Genomic DNA, 20,650 nt, shown 5'->3' on the forward strand with positions numbered 1-20,650 from the left:
TTTACTGAGCTATTTAGATCGAAATTTTAAATTTATACGATAGATTTTTGAGACCGTAGCACAGATGACCTTATGCTATCCATAGCACCCAAGCCTTACTATTTTTGTTTTATTTATATCTGATTTTTTGTTTGCAAAATTATAATTGAAAATAAAATAATAAGTAACTTTAAAGAAATAATAAATTAAATGAATTTAATAATTTTGTTGTAAATGGTGTAAAAAATTGTTTATGCAAAAAATCAAAGTTCTAAATAGTGTTAATCACATCATTGCGTAAAGACTAAAAGAAAGTTATTGTGAAAGTTATTCTACATAGCATTTTTTTTTTTCAAAAATTATATTCTATATTTCTAATAATTATGAACATTATCAAAAGTCTCATAGAGCAATAAGTAACACAAAATTGATTAAGAAATTATAATATTCATACTGAATCAATATAAAAATTCAAATTACTATTCAAAATATCCCTAGTAGTATCATAAATTATTTGTCCTTTTCTATTCAAAATAATTTAAGAATGTCATAAAAAAATCTATCTTTTTTTCTATTCAAAATAACTTAAACATCATGATATAAATTATATTTTTCTAATTAAAAACGAAGACAATATGGGTCTTGAAAAAAAATTGATTCTTAAAAAAATTATTTTGAATCTTTGAATAAAAGTATGTGTAGTATAGTGTGCGCTATTTGTGTTATAAGCTACGTGCTATAGCAGACTCTATTACTACTATAGCGGTTGTAGTTGAATTAGCACATTTTTATTCCATAGCGTAGCGTTTAAAATCTGAAAAAGCTATAACGCTACTATAGCATGCTATTTAGAGCATTACAAAAAAATACAACTTTATCTAGATGTCGAATTCTAGCCTCGTGTAATGAATCTAGATGTCTATGTGTCGAATATTCAACTCTTAAAATAAAAGTATTTTCATAGAAAAAATAAAAGACAACAATCTAAATCATTCTTTGGTTTACTTTTAATAACATTTAATAAATTTTATTGACATATTAATACAAACTTAATTAAGTTTTTATTATAAAGAAAAACACATTTAATAATTAAGATATGTAAAAAAAAAAGATAAATTGAATATAAAGGAGAAAATTTCTCTTTTAATAATCTGCTCAAAATAGTATTAAAAAGATCCAAGGGGACTGACCTTTCCACACATGACTGATAGACCAGATATTTGGCCGTCAAATCGGATTCGGTTCTTTACAGACAGAGAAACACACACAGTAGCAGTGGGGATCTAATTGAGTTATATCTGTGCTGTCCTTTGTATATTGGACGGTGTAAATCTATCACAACGTGTCCCGTCCAAAATGGACAAGTTAATAGTTTGGGTTGATCCTAACTGTCCGTTCTGAAATGGACTGACTAGATCAGCCTAGATGGACAAATGGAATCCGTGCAGTTGGTGACGAGAAAATCCGTCAAAGCACGCCGCTTTTGGGAATTTATGTTCTCTGCATTAACGCACTTTTGAGTTTACATCAGATCGGTTCGTTACGAAAAAAGCACGAATCTTGAAGGATCCCCGTGCATCACAGCGTTGGCCGGACTGTCCCGAATTCTGATCGAACGGTCCATATATAAACACAAACGGTGCGTTAATGCAAAGAATGCAGACTCCCGCTTTGGTCTCTCATCCATGTTTAGTTTGCTATTTCCTTCGTAGACTCCGAAGTCTAAACCTAGGTCTTTCCTTCTGCATCTCTCTCTCTCTCTCTCTCTCTCTCTCTCTCTTGCGTTTTGCGTTGAGATAAGATGGCGAGTAAGGACGATTGCAGAATTTTCGTAGGTGGATTGGCGTTCGAAACCAACGATCGGGTTCTCGAAAGTGTGTTCGGTCGCTTCGGGAAGGTTGTAGAGGCTCAGGTACTGGTTGTTCCTCCAATTTTCCTTTATTTGCTTTGTAGAGGCTCACTGATCTGAATATCTGGTTTTTAGATTTTTGTTTCCGTTTTGTGTGTAGCATATAATTGTATAACTAAGGAATTTTTTAGTTAGTTATACGAAGAATCATTAATTTCTTCAAGTTTATGTTGTTTGTAAAATCAAAAGATTTGTGGGTGTTTGGGTCGATGCTGTCCTTTTTGGGATTATTTTTTATTTTTATTTTTTCTTCTAGAGAATCTGAGAATGGGATATAAAATTTTTCTTATGTTGTTCATTCATATTATTTATGATAATTGAAAGGATGTTAAAAAAAATTGAAAAATTTAATGTGATCTCATGAATTCGCTCTAACTTTATGTTTAATAACTGAATTTTGTAACATTGCAGGGTTACTGATACTGTATTATGCTTAATGTCCTTTTTTCGAGGTTACATGATAGTGATCACCTGTTTTAGGAAAGAATTTGCAGTTATCTGAACTTGAACTATAATTCTTGATAAGATGACTTGATATTCAAGGTTCTCAAACAGATATAAGTGAAAACTTTAAAAATAAAAGAGACTGGGACCAATTGTCAGATGCTTCGTTACAGCTACATAAAATTATCTTGCTTTCTTCACCAGTGCCGTGGTTATTGCACAAACTAATATTTGTATCCTGATCAGATGTAGTTACTTGATACAGACAGTGAGATCACTTGGCTTAAAGGGAGTATTTTAGTGTACCCTTGATCTTTTGGGAGCAGTTAATATTGCACTCACCGTATTATCATGGTTGTTTGATATTTAATAGGGGTGCCTCATTTGTAGACTATTGTACTCATTAATTTTCGTTGGTTCTAGTTAGGGTTGTCTCCTTTTTGGATGCACTTCCTGATCAGTAAGTTGCTGTTTCTTTTGAGCTATCAGTTGAATTCCTTGACATGAAACAAGGCAATAATAGGACATGTAGATTGTTATCTAGTAGCCTCTGAGTTTTGGATTTGTCTTTTTTCTGGCAAGTTGAACTTGAAAGCTTCACTGTGTTGTGCAAAAAGTGCCGGTCCTCTTCTAACCTGGATGCCCGGGGATGTTATGTTTATTATAGTAGTCGATGATGAGCTTTTTGGGTCTTAAGGAGACAATATATTTATGCATGAATCAGATTAGAGATGAGCCTATTCTTTTCCAAGGCATGAGACTGCAAGTATGTGGGTTTGGTTCATAGTGTGTCTGAAACTCTGAATGCAAATTGGTTGCAGTAAATTATTAAGTTAATTGCTTTAAAAATCAGTACCATTTGTGTTTGCTTGATCTCCGTATTTGAAGAAAAGCCCCTCTATAAGACTTTGTTTCAGAATACCAGTCTTGATTTCATTTCACAGGCACTGTTGACCTTCTAAAGTGATATTTATTGAATGTGCTTTCCTGTTGAGGTTTATTCCCATTATTCATGCCATATAAAAGGAAATGTATTACAAAAAGAAACCAAACAAAAGCTACATAATAGCATTGACATATGATTCTAATGGAGATGGTGCAGCGGGACTTCTACTTCGCAGTTACTGTTTTGAAGTTCATTAATTGCCATATTTAAAGTGTAAGAAACTGAGAGATGCATTTCAAATGATTGTTCTCATCTGCAGAAGGGTGATGAGGTGACTGGTGACCATGTTACTGGCAGATGCAAGTAGTAGATTCATAATAGGAAAGAGATTTCCAAAAGTGGTACACACGCTGTCAGTCTACCATGGATGCTCTGTGCTTTATTTGTCTTTTTCTGTAACCTTGTATCATAACCTTTACCTCTTGTACATGGTGCTCATCATGCCGTCTTTAGTACCTCTTTTTCCCATGATTTTGAATATGCAAATGGATCCAGCTTTGCATGCTGTTTAGTTTCTCCTCATTACAGTTGGAAAGCACTTATTATTTCAGAGAACAAAGATACTGCAAATTACTGAAAGGATCGAATGCTGCTTCTCTCTTCTGTAAAATGGGCATATGCACCTTCTTCTGCTGTTTATATTATTATGAAAAATTAAGAACTTTGAATTAATTCTGGATCTTATTCTGAAATAGTAGTATGGAAGTTGTTTGTAAGGGTCAGTTCTGTGATTTCATTGATCGAGAATCAATAACTTGAACATAATTTCTCATTCCCAAATTGTTTCCCTTATCATTCCATTTTACTAGACTCGTGCTTTTGTTAGCCTTTGATGTCTTCTTTCCTGTAGCTGTTCAATTCCCTTTGTTATGCTTGAGTGTTGCAATTTATTCAACAGCTATTGATTACCATATTTCTTGCAGTAAATATGCACTTTTCGTATCTCTGTGGTGCATGAACTATTACCTGGCAATTAGTGAAGTGAAAACTAGATATGGCAATGGCTTAAGGAGTTTGCGGTCTTTTGGAACTTTGAGCAACTCAGGACATATTAGTCAAGTGAAAATTAGATTAGACTGAATCTTACCTTCACTGCTGCATGATTTTCGGTCAGAAGTGGATTTGTTTCCTTAGTTATTAAGATTAGTAGCTGTCATTACTGGTGTAAACAGGGACTTAAGAATTGGAGATATGCAGTTTCTACATACCTATATAGTGAGTTATGTACAGTTGGTATATAGAGGATTGACATGAAGGAGATGAAGGTACTGTAGAAGCACTCACACTGAGAGTTCCTAAATTGTCAAATATGTTTACTTATGTAGAAAAAGGCTAGAAAGATTATACCTTTTCTTCTCACATGAACATTCCAACCAGAGAGAAATGGTCTGTTTGTGTACCTAGATGTTTGTTGGTGGACTAATCGGGTTCAAATCATCAATTTATATAACCGAATTCATATCGAAGTTCTGTGCTTGTGAAACTAGTTCCTCTTAGTTTGGATTCTCTTGAGATTCTCTTTTCTGCATCACTCTATGAGTAAGTGCAATACCTTTTCCTCACCTTTTCTTTAAGGTTAAAATCTTTTCTTCTTCTTTTTTTTTTCTTCTTTTTTCTTTTGATTAAAGGGCCCTGGTACACCCTCAGCAGTTCTCGAGAATTGAACCTGCGTCCTCTTGAAAGAGAGACGAGGGCTCGTGCCACGGCACTAAGCCCGCGGTTCTTCTTTAAGGTTAAAATCTTAATCAACCATAAAGAACAGTATACTTGTATCTGTCCTGTAGAACTAATCATAAGCAGAAATGATACATTGATTCTGCACCCAACTCACCATATTTTATTCTATTAAATCAATTGAAAAATTATCTCAAACATCCTATATTTTACCTCTTGTTTTACAAACAGGAAAGTATTCTTCCTCTTAAATCAATGTTTGTTTTAACTTATTGATTATGTTTATTTATATGTTCTGAGATGCATACATGTTTTAAGTTAATCTGTTATAGCTACTTCTCTTTTGTTGCAAAATTTGAGCATAGAAATTTCACCAGAAGCTAACGCCTTTTCTCTTTGTATAACACTCCATTGTAATTGTAATTTTTTTTTTCTTTGGTGAATCCTAAATTCCATGCATCCTTTGGCTTGCCCTATGTGACACAGATAATCAAAGAGAGAGAAACAGGTCGTCCACGTGGATTTGGATTCGTCACATACAATGACCGGTTAGCAGTGGAAGCTGCAATTGCCGAGATGAACAACGTTGAGCTGGATGGCCGCATTATCTCTGTCAATCGAGCTGAACCCAGGCCCAGTATTGATGAGAGCTATGGCGGCCACGGCCGAACTGCTCCCAGAGGAGGAGGATACCGTGATGATGGGCCTCGTGGGCCGCCTCCTGGTGGACGAGACCGGGATCGGGATCGGGACCAGGACAGGGACAGGGATGAATGCTTCAAGTGTGGCCGCTCTGGCCATTGGGCCCGTGACTGCCCTAGTTCGAATGGTGGGGGAGGAGTCAGTAGAGGTGCGAGGTACACCCCTCCAGCTAGGTATGGCGGCAGAGGTGGCGGCCGTGGTGCACCACGGGAAGACAGGTTTGGGGGACCACCAGATCGGTATGGTGGTGAACAACGCTTCTTTGATGATAGGTATTTTGAGCTTCCCGGTGAAATGCAGTTCCTATATTTAAATTTGTTCAAGTGATTGGTAGGGACTTGTCCAGAACCTTACTCTGGTATCATAGTAATAGTGTAACAGCTTAATTACTCTTTGGTTTCCTTCACTTGAATATGAAAAATTTGTCCAGGAATCTTGATTAAAATTTTAAATTGAACTAATTAAGTAAAAAGATGGAAAAGAATGAAAAATCATATTCAGTATTGTTTAGTACACCATTTGAGCCTTGAGCATTACTAGCATTGTATAATTGCAAATATTTCTTACCATCTTGTCCCCTGTTAAATAGGTACGATGTAGGTCCTTATGATGATCGGGATCGCATGGATCGGTATGGTGGTGGTAGTGATGGTGGTGGTCGGGACCCTCGAGATCGTTATGCGGCTGACCGCTATGGGCCTCCTCGATTGGTTGGGGACCATTTTTCTGGAGAAAGATACGGTGGTTTACCAGATCGGTATCCTCAGGATGGGTATGGTAAAGAGAGGGGTTATGATAGAGATTTTGACCACAGTGGAGGTGGCGGGGGTGCATACTACAGAGATGCTCCCCCAAGGGGTGGTGGTGGTGGGTATGAAAGGAATATGGCACCCCCACGCATGGCTGGTGGTGGGCCCATGAGGTATGAAGGAGGGGGCAATTATCGCGATCGTCCCAGGCCGTATGATCGCCCAAGGGGTGGTCGATCAAATTATGGTCGTTACTAGTTGAGATGTCTTATCGAGTAGATACTAGATAGATTTTATGTGCTTTGTCTTTAGAAAGATTTCATGTGTAGTCAGCAAAAAAACCTCAAAATATCAATGTACCCCTGAGGAGCCGAAACTTGTTGAATGAGAAATGTCACCTGTCTCTCTGGCAATATCTTTGAAGAGTGCCCACAAATTACTGCTCCTTGATTTAGTGTTGAGAAGCTATGTAAAATAGAAATACTGTGGGCATTTTAAAGAGATGAGGGGACAGTCAAGTACGGCAGATATCTCATTGCGCATGATATTTTTACGGGGTTTGTTTCTTACTACTTGATGGAGATGTATCTATTTTTTTGCTTTTGCGACAATAATCATTAGGTTATCTGCCAAGCTGTCTGGATATGATAGATTCTTTATCATTTGTATGATATTCTTTTTTTTGTATAATTTATGGATTCTATGTATGTTAGTTCCTAATGTTTGTCGTCTGTCACAATCTACAGTTTTCTAGTTGAATAATCGTTTTGGGCTGCATCATGCATGTCTGTAACACTATTCTGATGAAAATTGTTAGATGATATTTGTTAGCATTGTTGTAGCTTCATTAGTTGGTATACTGAGGAATCCAGTATAAATTCTAGTGAAAGGATGAAGTCTAACCTATTTGTTTTATCGGAGACAAACCATGACCGTCTGAAGGGCTTGTTTGTTGCCTGTAAATTTTTATAATATACTGAAATAGTAGTTACTGATAGGCTTTTATTTTCCTTTTGATGAAACAAGGGGCTCCAGTTCTCCTTTCAACAGCAATGCTGAAACTTCTGAGCTGGCTTTGAACCTGTCTTTTAGATGAGAGGCGAAATCCCTCACAAACTGTAACGGATGTGTTGTTATATTATCATGTCTAGGATGTGCTATTAATAATTTGGCTTTGTAAAATTAGACAAAAAATGATTTTACAAATATATCAGTACCAGTAGATAAGAAAAAACTTAAATAATAAGGGCACTTCAAATAACCCTTGTTAGATTCAAGGGCATGTGTATATAATTTTTGCAAATGAGGATAAGCTCCAAAAATTTCTTATTTTGAAAGTTCTACCCGAGTGAAGTGAGATGATAGAGCAATCTGTCAGTGGAAGAAAATGTTTCGCTCTATGGTTTGCATTTTTGATGTACCAAATTATCAGTAGTCTGTTTCATACCGTGAATGATGTTATTTTGGTTTGCTGATCGTTATCCATGGTATACTGCATACTTCTACAAAAGAATTGGATGAAGGGTAACTACTGAGGTTTTTGTGCGCACGGAGTCTGTGACGACCCTCAATTTTAATCAAGATTTCAAAGCTCAATTTGACAAGAAAACAACTAATTTTATTGAACTAGTAAAGAGAATTACAATGGAACATTAAGGAAGAAGAAACAAGAAAATGTAAATGATAAGCTACAAATCACATAATCCAATTCCACTGCCTAATTCTATATATATAGGTGATCAGATTCTCTTTTGGAATTAATCTGATCCGTTGCTTATATATCTCAATCGAATGTCGTGCTGACAACTAAGCTCCATCGTGTGACTAGCTTGCTGAGGTGGCAGTTGAGGCATCTCTTGTTCTGATGTTCTGGGACCCATCGCGCAGTCTCTGCATATAGTAATGATCTCTTCAATGGTCTCCTTCCCGTTCCGACTTGCGGGACCCCTTGTCAGTGTTTCCTTCGTTTTACATGTTCTGACCGCATTCTCTTCCGCGCTGCCCTTATTACCCGAACTCATCTCCTCTCCCAAATATGCGTTGACTGAATCAAAATTGAGCTGATTTATCCCCATTTCAGCTTCCGTTCGTGACAGAGTCTCTCCAACATTTTTTTTTTCAAAATAATGATTGTTGGAATTTCAAGTACGGAGCCAATTGATGATGTGTTTCATGCATAGGCTTGATTTGAATCAACGCCGGATGAAATAGATTCATATAGGACTTGAAACATAGAGAGTGCCATGACCCATGGGGACTAAGACCGTGGTTCACAAGGAATGATTCTTGTGCTGACAAATGCAAGTTAGAACTGAACTGTGAAGCTTAAAATAAAATGAAAATCAACTTGGTGAGTTTAACTCTATAATCTACCATAATGATTTCAAATTCAATTGACAAGTCCAAACTGTTCAAAGCTACTTCGTGAGTGATGCAATTACATATAATATTTATACAATATGTATACATGTTAAACTAATTTAGTATAAAGTCAAGCGTACAAAAAAATATTTTAAAAAATGCACCAACCTTGATGATGTTCATCTTTTTCACATAACTAATATGGCTTGATAGTACCAATCATTTCACGATTAAAACTTGAAAATTTTGGTACTGATCAAGTAGATGGCTTGGCAAGTTAGCGTACCGAGATGGAACCAAGAAGTTCTTACCAAAATTGACTCAAGGAGTTAATGCAAAAATTGAGTTTCTAAAAAAAATCCATTATTGTCGAGGAATGAAACTACAGCATTGCATACACCCTACACAATCCCATAAATAAGAAAGAAGTTTTCACATTAATTGACTAATAGCTCATTCGCTCCACAGTGATACACAATTTTTTATCTTTTATTTTATAAGAAATATTGCAAATGATGCACTAAATCAAAATAAAGCAAAAATTTAGAATAGGGTTAAAATGCCCTATTGTTTCCATGTACCAATTCTGATTTTGAAGTCCAAACGATCTGAACCGCTTAACATCATCTCCATATTAAAATGTGCTCAAATGTGCTCAAAGACCAAATTTATTATTTTTTGGAACTTTTTTATCATTGTTTTAGACAGATACAAGATCACTGTTTTTCAGGACCATCTGAATTTGCACCTATCTAAAACAATAATAATAATAATAATAAATTCCCAAAAAAATATAAAATTTGGTCTCCAAACACATTTTAATATGAAAATCATGTTGAATGGTTTTGATCGACTGTTTAGACTTGAAATCATAGAGAAATATCTGAGGCATAAATGGACACGAATATAATGGGGCATTTTGACCCTACTCAAAATTCTAAATGATTGTTCAACTGTTTAATAGGAAATTGAATAACAGGTGATCTAATATGTTGTCGAATGAATATTTCAATGAACAAAAGAAATAAATATATAATAATATATACATGTGAAAATAAGAAAAATTGCTCAACATGTATCAAACATACCTCTAGCTATTTGGTATGAAGATGGAAGGACACTAAATGAAAACAAAATTGCAATGTGAGATTTTATAAAGAGGTGGGAGGATGACGAGGCAGCCTCGCAGAAGCAGTGAAACATATAACCTGACCTCTATTCAAAATAAAAGTAATTTACAAGTTCATTCTCCCCGCCAAACCGTAACATTACAATCAGAGCATTTAAGAAGAAAATGCTCTTTACTTGAGAACTCGTATCCCAATAAATAACAACTGATCAATTATTGCAAGGTTGCTGTCATTTCCTGTCGGCCCAGTAATTTTGACAGATCGGTACATTTTCTAAGACCAGCTCTAATCTCTCTAAGCATCTCATCAATGCCAATCCGTTTCCTGCAACAAATTATCGATATCTCAGTACCAGTCAGATAAGCAATAAAAAGTGTATTAATGAAAGTGAAAATAAAAAAGAAAACACATTTAATCATATATAAACAACAACTAGAAAGAAACAAAAAATTACCATAAATGTATGGGTATTTTACAAATGTACGATTTTCTTAATTTGTGTCAAGCTGATACAGTATAACACCAAACAACTTCTCCGTCATTTTTATCAGAATTTATTGGTGCTTAAGGTGAAATTAAGATGCAGGCAATTGCACTAATAGCTATGAAAAAGGTCAAGAAAATGCCAAAAAAGAGTACATATTATAATTAAATAAATGGGTAATATATTACAGTAAACTAGTGCCGACCACTGCCAAAGGCCGTGGATACTCCTCCAATTCCTTCTCTTTCTCTTCTCCATGCTCATAATTTTCAACCTGTGTATCTTCACTTGAATCAAAGTTGGCGGATTCGCTACAACCCATTGTCGATATTTGTTGAATTAGTGATTGTAACCTCTCATAAGCCTGAGAGACGAGAATAAAAATGGTTCTCAATACATGACAAAACGTAGAATATTTAACATGTACTATGTAGAACCTCAAATATCTCAAGAAAACATTCATGTACTCCTATTGTCTTCATTATTTCAAGAATACCAAAAGAGTTTATCCATATATCTATAAATTAAAAGGATAATATAAAATCTGCAAAAGGTCAGAAGACATTTTGAGGTTTTAAAGGTTTAAAAGATAAATCAATAAACAAGATCCTCTTAAATATACCTCAGGGACATCAATCTTGTTTAACACAACAATATATGGTCGCATGAGATAATTGGGGTTGTACATTCTTAATTCCTGAACGAACAAGAAAACACAAAATAAAATGAAGCATAAGATTACAACCTTAAAGGGAAACAAGGAAATCAAAGAGTTAATTAAGTAAACGAAAAAAAAGAAACAAGAGATATTACCTCTCTAACAGTCCTATAATCTTTTATGGGGTCCGTAGCAGCTGCATCAACAACATGAACAAGCAATCTAGTTCTTCTAAGATGCCTCAGAAAATTACGACCAAGACCCTGAATTTTTCCCATATTTATTAGATGCAAGAAAAATGTAATTATACAAAAATTTGCAATGAAAGACGGGTATAAAATTCACATAAGAATCGTGTATACCATTTACTATATGATTCATAATTTTCTTGATCTGCCTCATCTTTTGTATAAATTATATGATTTGTATGGTACATAATGATCATAACAAAATATGCAGATGAGTGAGGCTATGGTAATTTGCATATTACATATCGACATGTGCTATGGATTCATATCTCTATTTTCAAAGTTCAAACAGTCGTTCCGAACCGTGAAACACAATCTCCATATGAAAATGTAATTGGAGACCAAATTTTACATTTAAAAAAAATACTACTCTTTTAGATAGGTAGAAAATCACTTGATCTAAAACTTCACAACCATCCGAAAGCAATGATTTTTACCTGTTTAAAAAAAATAGTAAAAAAAAATTCTCAAAAATAAAATTTGGTCTCCAAGTACATTTTCATATGGAGATCATGTTTAATGGAGTCCTAATTGATTTTTTTGGAAATGAAAGATTTTTACTCTATTGAAAATCCATCTCGAGTACTAGGATGGGTGACCTTTTGCGAAGTCCCTGTGTTGCTGATTTTGGTTGAGTTTCATTTCTAGCCTACCCCAACTTGTTTGGGAATAAAGGCTTTGAAGAAGAAGAAGATCGTGTTTAACGGTTTTGATTTGACTGTTTAAACTTTGAAATAGAGATATGGATCAATAGCATGGGTCGATCTGTAATACGTATATTATCATAACCTCACCCATGCAAGATTGTATAAATTATATAAATTTTAAGTCTTAACACAATTCATACTATGTCTGTACAAACTATTATTTCTGTCCAAAAAAATCCATGTGATATCAAACTAGTTTGAAAAAACACTGCTAACTTCAAAAAATATTGTGACCAGTATGGTTCTAGCACCTAACATACTGGTCACAAGTCAAGATCACTAACAATACCTTCCCCAAATGAGCACCTTCAATTAGGCCTGGTAAATCAGCCAAGGTTGCTTGAGATGAGAATTGTAATGCCCCTAAGGTTGGGTCCCCATCAAGTCGGCCAAGGTTTGGCATTAATGTTGTAAATGGATAATCGGCAATATCTGGTTTTGCAAAGGTCAGAGATGCGAGAAGTGTTGATTTTCCAGCATTTGGAAGACCCTAAGGTAAAAGAAATAATCAACCACAACACAAAAAACAAAAATGAGAATTGAAATGAAATGAAATGAACTTTAACAGACAACAAAAGGTGCATTGACATTGATTTCTAGTTTATAAAAAAAATTTGCCAAATTATGGCGAACTTGTGTGCATATAGACTTAAAGATCAGAGGATCCAATTCATATTTTGTTGAGGGTTTGTGATATCAAGCAGCAGAATTTAGATGATTAACAGAGTTATAAAGCAATATACAGAAAAAGAAGGTTCATATTTCCCAAAATATAATATCAGTGAAAGAAAATATCAAGCATATAGTCTCCAGATTTAGTAAACATATTAATTGGGGATATCACTAATTAAAAAAAAGTATTGTTTGAAGTGCTAGTAACTTGAAAAGGATTTATTTAAGATAAATATAAGCCAGCAGAAGCACTTAACCAACATTTCTAGTTTGAAGTGATAATGTAAAATTAAAGAAAAACCTCATACCACAAGACCAACATCAGCAACTACTCTTAAAATCAGCTCCAAGCTGAGTTCCTGACCAGGTTGACCAAGTAGTAGTACCTAAAGAAAAATGCACTAAGAAATTTAACATGCAAATAGCTGTTATACTTAGTTTAACTCCCTAATGTAAGTACAAGTAGTCATGCATCAAATGTAATGTACCATCAAATATAAGCATTATTGCAAATGAAACCCGCAATTTTATCATATTTGCAATTTAAACCCAATGTTACATCTCCACAAAAAATAACTAACCTCCGAGTATTAACTAAAACACATATGTACAAAGAATTAGAATCGACATGCAAAATGCTGCTTTACCTAGTATCCACTCTCTAATAGTAACTATTTAAATTTACTGAGAGTAGTCATGGATCAAAAGTGATGAAATCATAATGCAGGGTATTTTGCAAACTAACCCATACTTTGATCACATTTGCAATTTCAATCCACTGCCAAATTTACACAAAAGAAATGTTATGCAAGGAATAATGACTATGTTGCAATTCCTTTATTAACTGAACAAATTTTGTTCCTTCAGATAAGTTAATTTTAATGATATTTAAGCTTAGTAACCATGTCTAACATAACATACCTCTATATATCAATCTAATGGAAAGCTCTTATTTACACGTTGGGTGTCAGTTACAAGTATAAGACATGTGTGAATAAAAAGGTACATCAGTGCCAGTTAGCAAAAGACTCTAACTGAAATCCTCTTTTGCTGACCTTGTCATTAGGATCTCGAATGACATTAGTTGAGAGGGTCATCATCCGTTTCCTTTGCTTTTCAGGGACCTCCAACAAGCTTATCTGCCATTTGTAAAGAAGGGAATATTAAGAATGAAAAAGGGGAAAGAGTGCAAATATAAAAGGAGTGACGCTATGGTACTGTGCATAGTGCACATTGATCCGTACTTTGGATCAATATCTTCGTTTTCAAAGTGAACAGTGATGTGAACCATTCAACATGATCTCCATATGAAAATGCACTTGCAAACTAAACTTTACATTTATTATATTTTTTTAGATTGGTAGAAAATCACTACTTTTGAATGATCTAGAATCTTTTAGATCAGGGGATATTCCACCTATCTAAAAAAATAGTAAAAAGATTCTAAAAAATGTAAAATTTGATCTACAAATACATTTTCTTATGGTGATTATGTCGAACAGTTCAGATCGATTATTTGGACTTTGTAAACAGAGATATTGATCCAAAGTACATACCAATGTGCGGTATGCATAATACCATAGCCTCACTCTAAAAGGAGAGTTCCGATCCTCTTCATGTAAATGAGTAGATGGTGCAGCCAATACAGTACTGGATCAGGCAAAGTACTAATAAGCTGCACTAATAGAGCAAAACCCGCTTGTAACAGTAAAACTAGTTAAGTGCTTGTTGCATAGAAGCAAGCATGTGAATCTCAGATTTCATTTACACTTTGGTCAGGTTAGTTTCCAGTACAATTCAGTCAATAAGTACCGAAAAATACATGACTGATTTATGGTACATTTATGTACCTTCTTTCTTGCCTTGCTTGGTCTATTTTTTCTGCTTAATTCCACAAGGGTAATTTGAGACTTTGTAAATTGGAACAAAACTACAAAATTTAGAAGTAGTTGGGGAAACATGGTTAACTGAAATTAGCTAAGCTTTTATCGGGCTCTAGTACAAATTTTGGAAGTACAATTTCCATGGGATTTCAAATTCAATGCAGGCCTAGTATGAAGCATCTATTAGTACCTTTATACAACACCTAATTTCTCATATTAAGCTTAGGTACCATACCAACTATGAAACCTAACAGGTATAGAAAGAGAAGCGGCAATTACCCCGCCTTGACCACCTCTGACAACAACAAATTCATCACCCGGGTTAGCCAAATCAGCAAGCACTTTTCCTTTCTTGCGTTTCACGACTGTACCTGTCAAATGAACTCAGGCGTGTTACCCTCAATCAACAAGCTATATAACATTTGCATGAACTTCATATCAAATACGCAATGATTAATTGAAATCAGAACATTTTCTCATTCGCTATCTAAGACCTCCAGCAGATTGGTTTGTATTAAGCTGAACAATTAGCAATTGTTTTAATTCTTCTTCATAAAAGCTGAGCTTACAAAGCATCCAATATATTTTGTTTTCACCAAGAAATACATGAAAAGCTATAGTTCCATGGGTTACTAAGCAGATACCAACCTAAGTGGTTAAGCACACCGACAAGTCAAAATTGCACTTTTGGATGCACAATGCCAATCCGACCGGATCCATTGGCACTTCTACATAGAATACAGCCAATTTCAACTGAAACTTGGGCCTTTGGGAATGGAAAGGGCCACTATGTAGAAAAAAAAAATCACTAGGGATACGCATTCCAATTTTATTTTTCAAAATTATAATCGACACTAGAAAGTATAAGGGTAATTTCAACCAATAGCAAAAGTACTCGAGAGAAACTATCAAGTAGGGGTTTTGCTGCTAAATATGGTGGAAATAGTCCGGATCAGCCCTAATGCTTAAATATCTTACCAATTAGCAGCATAATTGTCAGAATAAAGGGGGGTTCACAACAGAATTACAATAAAAAAAAATTATCTATTGAGTGAGAAAAAGATTCACATAACAAACAACTCACAAACCTACAGGGACAGGAATCCTTAAAGCCGGCGTAGCAAAACCATCACGCATCTGAGAATTTAATGTGCCCATTGCATCCACATTTCCCCCTCTTTTGGCACAGTACCGACTTTTGTTATGAAACTCCAAGAGAGAATCAAGGCTCTCATCTGCGTAAATTATGACATCGCCACCATGACCCCCCATTGGCAAAATTAGTGACCCATCTGAGTCCCTCCTGAAAGAAGAAGTAAAATTCTTTTTCTTTTTTTCTTTTGGTTGGGATTTTGAACTGCTGCTAGTTTGACTCGGCATGGTTAATACAGCACCATGGCCTCCATCCCCACCCCGCACGGTTATCATTGCATGATCAAAATATTTGTGTGCCTCCTTTATAAGAGAGGCTGGTTTAACGTAAGCAGAGTCTCTTGGTTTTGTAGATCTACATGTAATCACCAAAGTCTTGGATTGTCTCTTTCTGACACTGCAAAAATTGTTTCTGTTAAATAATTTTTCCATAAAAGAAGCAGAAATTCCCAGTTCCAGGAGAACGAATAAAGCATAACTTTCTGTTAAACAACTTTTCAAAAACATCAATAGAAGAATGTGTTCGCTTCTCAAAATTAAATAACAAATAAACACTTCCAAGTATAATGAACTAATGATGTAGAAACTTTTCACAGAGAAGGCAGAATTAAACTGACCTATTAGAGGAGGAGAGAGCGGTGCTATAAAAGAGAGAACCTAATGGAATCTCCTTGCGAAGCTGTACGGGTGGGAGCGATACCTGGTGGAGTGTAAAAGCCATGAGTTATGTGAAGAGATTGAGAACTCTCCAGAGAGCAAGTGCACTGCGGAGATGCCAGTGATTTTTTCTTTGGAAAGGCGAGGGCACAACAGAACTAAGATAATATCTAGTATAAGTGGTGGAGTGGGCCCGATTAGACTGTATGTGGGCCCAAAATATGTTTTGGGCCTTACACATGCGTAAAGTCAGTACCGAGATCTGTATTGATTCTATAGTCTGTAGACTCTGTACGCTGTATGAAGTCAAAATGGCTTTGTTATTTTTTTTTGGAAAATCACCGGCCTCACCTCCAATTGAAAGCTGACACGTAGCACGTAGGTTTTAAAATAGGACCGGAGAGAGCTTTAAATCAATTGATATGTTTTTAACTCCTAACTTTTAGCTTTAAATCAAACTTTTTTAGTGCCAATCAAACGAGCAAGGCTACGGTGCTATGGGTTGCATAGAGGGCTACGATGCTACGGCTCAATATTTGAGTTTTTAAAATTTTAACGGTCGATTCGAATCGTTCATTTTGTTCTCCATATTAATATGTGTTTGGAGACAAAATTTTATATTTTTTGAAAAAAATTTACTATTTTTTTAGATAGGTAGAAAATCAAATATTTGAATGGTGCAGAATTTTTTAGATCAAGTGATTTTCTACCTATCTAAAAAAATAGTAAAAAAAATTTCAAAAAATGTAAAATTTAGTCTTCAAACACATATTAATATGGAGAACAAGATGAACGGTTCGGATCGACCATTAGGATTTTCAAAACTCGAATATTGAGCCGTAGCACTGTAGTCCTCTATTCAACCCATAGCACCGTAGCCTTACTCTAACTATAATAGGCTATTCTATGTTTGATTGGAGTAAGACTACGGTGTTATGGGTTGCATAGAGGGCTATGGTGCTACGGCTCAATATTTAAGTTTTCAAAATCCTAACGGTCGATCCAAATCGTTCATCTTGTTTTCCATATTAATATGTGTTTGGAGACCAAATTTTACATTTTTTGAAAAAATTTTACTATTTTTTTAGATAGGTAAAAAATCACTTGATCTAAAAAAATAGTTAAGAGTTTGAACCGTAGTCCTCTATGCAACCCAAACTTTTAATCATGTTAGAATAGGCTTTCACTATAGACAGTGAAAGCCTATTCTAACATGATTAAGAGTTTGTACCTTTATCTCTGCACCTATTGTGTAATGAGTCGAACCTTAACAAAAAAATATTAACCGTTCATATTCACCAATGTTTGTTGGTAAATAGAAAGACTGAGAAGTAACTTTTTTATTCGCATTAATTGACACCATTGTTAGTTCTAATAAATTCAGTTTACCTATTTTTCAGTTATAATTTTTTTTTCTTTTTTTTTTAAAATGGCTTTTAATCCCATGTATTAAACTAGTATCAGTAATTACAATTTCCTAAGCACTGTTCTATATGTATAACTTGTTAGTTTGTAATAATCTAGAAGTCAATAATACGATAATTTATCATAAAGCTTTGTTCATGAATTGAATGTTTAATTATATATCATTTTGTTGTCTTGAATATTATTGTATTATGGATCATTTCGAGTTCATGACTGGAATTGTGAAACTCCATAATTAAGATGATATATATATTCTTAAGAAGTCACTAACCGAGGTAATTAGCAGGAACACTAATTAACCGTTACTAGGTTAGTATGTGGATTAAAAGATGGTTAAGTTTTACAAACCATAGACACGAGATGTCATTTTAATCACATAGATACATGTTCTAGGAACATGATATTTGACAGACCTCGAATGAAACATTGAATAGAATTGTGTTTGTGTCATTAATGTTTTCATTCAGTGTAAAGTTATACAGTATGAGGTACTCATCATTCCAGCTAAGAGATGTGTATGTGTGAGTGTTATCCAACGCTGTCCGTAAAAAGCAGTCATAACGGTAGCACTTCCGTATATATAGCTTAGCTGAGGAAGTGATGGTTTACCAAAAGTACTATTGTCCCTCGTATTTTGTACGAGCTATAGCATCACTGGGCCCCTTGATAGAGTTAGATTATCTGCATGCGGTCTGATTACAAGAGTAATTATATTTGATAGTCTACTCAAGATCAAGAAAAGATTCAGTTAACAAGGATGACACACATCTACCTTGAAACTGATTTGATAGCTATGAGACAGAAGAACAGACACAAGTAAATTGTTTACTGGATCGTGATATTGTACAGTACAGCATCATCTGTGTAATTGGATGGTCATGATGTATTCTGCCAGATGCCTCTCATGATTATAGAAGTTAAAACAGTTTTAACTCTATTTACCAACATAACACAGATCCTATTGGGTCACACCATATAGGAGCTATTCGGAGAATCTTACTGATTAATTATAAATTAATTGTAATTAATATTAAGATGGTTATAATTAATTATACGTGTTATAATTAAATTATATTTGTCATGTAAAAATGACAAAGCAAAAACTAATGGTTATAATTAGTTATACTTGATATAATTAATTATAATTAATTATACGTCATTTAGAATGACAAACAGAAACACTGGTTAGTTTATAAACGTGTTTGACATGTTGTATAAAAATTACCAAACGAAAACTGCAGACGAATATAATTGTACATGACAATTATACATATTTGATTTGGATATTTACTATTCATAATGGGTTTGGGTTAATGGGTTTAGAATCCATTAAACTAATCTAACCAATATGAAGTTGCAAAATCAAATTTGAATGCCACATCCAAAACCGCCACAAAAGGGCAAAATGGTAATTTTGGCAACTTCGGGGGTATTTCGGTCTTTTGCGAACCTCCTCGAATGCCTATAAATAGAGGGGCATAGGTGAAAGAGAAAATTCACTAATTCACGTGTTAATCCGATTACTTCGTTAATTGGAATTTCTCTCTTTCTCGGTTTACGGTTTTTCGAATCGGTGAATAGTGTTTTACCGAATTTCGCAGTATTTCAGATTTTGTTTATTAGTGAATATGATAAAACGAAAGTTTGTGAATAGTGTTATTATGCCTTTTTCGGTGAATAGTGTTTTTGCTGTATACCGCGGTTTATAGTATTTCTGGCAAAAGAAATAAACCGCTCTCTGGTTAGTCCTGGTGGATAACCAATAGAGGTATCACACGTGTGATACTCCGAGTCGATTCCTTCCCTGGTGTAGCTCTTCTCACTCATCTGCATTCCAACTGTGATTTGGAAACAAGGTATAAATTGTTATATTAATCTATTTAATTGATAAATAGATTTAAAGCTTTAGTAAATCAATTATGGAGTAGATCTGTAAATAGGATTAAATGGATCTTCTTGATTCATTAAATCCGTAGCTTAAGTTAGATGTAAAAATTTTGTTTTACTCTTTCCGCACCTTAAGCAAATAAATGGGTTTGAACCGTCAAAACCCCAACATACTTAATCAATGGGTTTGAACCGTCAAAACCCAACATAACTATCTATATCCCAGCCTAAAAAGAAAACACTAGTTTAATACATATTAAGAGAGCTAACCAATATATAACAATATGTTAACCAAAAGTCGTAATCAAATAAAAAAGTATGTCAACCAATAACAAGAGGAGGGTCCAGATGCCTTCATTTTTTGTGCCTCCGTCGTGCCTCTATTTTGAAAAACTTCAATAACTCAAATTTAAAACATAAAAGTCGAAATAAAACCGTTGAATATGATCTACATTATTGTATTTATGCATGTGTAAAAAATTATGATATTTTATCTTTGTTTTGGTTGTCATCATGAGCTTGTAAGAGTGTATTAATGTGAATAATTTATAGACGTTGATTTTTTAACTTATTCATTGACATAAAAACAAAACAAAAATGTGATTTATTTTTTATGAGTACATATAGAAAATAACATAGATCAAATATAATGTTTTTATTTTGACGTTTATAATTTAAATTTTGAGTTATTAATGTTTTTAAAATGGAGGCACAAAAAATAAAGGCTATTGTTTGGTTGTGGACTAAAGTTAATGAGGCCTAACTTGATTATTTCAACCTAGGTCGATCTAAATTATTCATGTTTGGTTAATATCTAAAGTTATACATCTAATATATGTATATTAGATGTATATTGTGGTAATTTGGTAAATTTGATGATTTTAGGGTGGCAAATAAGAAATTTTGAGTTTTGGGGTGACAATTTGGTATTTTTTAAGTTTTGGAGTGGCATAGAGGAAATTTTTCCAATATATAATGGTGTT

At 34.3% G+C, this 20,650-nt stretch overlaps 2 protein-coding genes across 2 annotated transcripts; one reads left to right on the forward strand and one right to left on the reverse strand.

The window, feature by feature from the left end:
• Nucleotides 1–1,701: 1,701 nt before the first annotated feature.
• LOC144574675 (glycine-rich RNA-binding protein RZ1C-like) lies at nt 1,702–7,127 on the forward strand. Its single transcript, XM_078324687.1, has 3 exons — nt 1,702–1,891; nt 5,439–5,926; nt 6,244–7,127. Exons 1-3 carry the CDS (start codon nt 1,781–1,783, stop codon nt 6,659–6,661), a joined length of 1,017 nt encoding a protein of 338 aa, XP_078180813.1. The 5' UTR covers nt 1,702–1,780; the 3' UTR covers nt 6,662–7,127.
• A 2,764-nt stretch (nt 7,128–9,891) lies between these two features.
• LOC144574680 (putative GTP-binding protein OBGC2) lies at nt 9,892–16,495 on the reverse strand. The gene is made up of 10 exons (XM_078324695.1): nt 16,316–16,495; nt 15,635–16,095; nt 14,826–14,917; nt 13,719–13,802; nt 12,972–13,049; nt 12,281–12,481; nt 11,192–11,299; nt 11,001–11,075; nt 10,567–10,742; nt 9,892–10,218 (listed from the first exon to the last, which is right to left on the reverse strand). The coding sequence occupies exons 1-10, from the start codon at nt 16,417–16,419 to the stop codon at nt 10,107–10,109; spliced, it is 1,491 nt and encodes a 496-aa protein (XP_078180821.1). The 5' UTR covers nt 16,420–16,495; the 3' UTR covers nt 9,892–10,106.
• Between the last annotated feature and the right edge of the window lie 4,155 nt (nt 16,496–20,650).

The sequence above is a fragment of the Carex rostrata genome, chromosome 23 (genome assembly GCF_964058835.1).
Source record: "Carex rostrata chromosome 23, lpCarRost1.2, whole genome shotgun sequence".
NCBI classification, from domain to species: domain Eukaryota; kingdom Viridiplantae; phylum Streptophyta; class Magnoliopsida; order Poales; family Cyperaceae; genus Carex; species Carex rostrata.

Coding starts and splice junctions, on each gene's coding strand:
- LOC144574675 (XM_078324687.1), top strand. CDS start 1,781: ATGGCGAGTAAGGACGATTGCAGAATTTTCGTAGGTGGATTGGCGTTC. Junction 1,892..5,438: donor GGAAGGTTGTAGAGGCTCAG/GTACTGGTTGTT, acceptor TATGTGACACAG/ATAATCAAAGAGAGAGAAAC. Junction 5,927..6,243: donor CAACGCTTCTTTGATGATAG/GTATTTTGAGCT, acceptor CCTGTTAAATAG/GTACGATGTAGGTCCTTATG.
- LOC144574680 (XM_078324695.1), bottom strand. CDS start 16,419: ATGGCTTTTACACTCCACCAGGTATCGCTCCCACCCGTACAGCTTCGC. Junction 12,482..12,971: donor TTGCTGATGTTGGTCTTGTG/GTATGAGGTTTT, acceptor CTTTTACCTTAG/GGTCTTCCAAATGCTGGAAA. Junction 10,743..11,000: donor ACAAGATTGATGTCCCTGAG/GTATATTTAAGA, acceptor CTCGTCTCTCAG/GCTTATGAGAGGTTACAATC.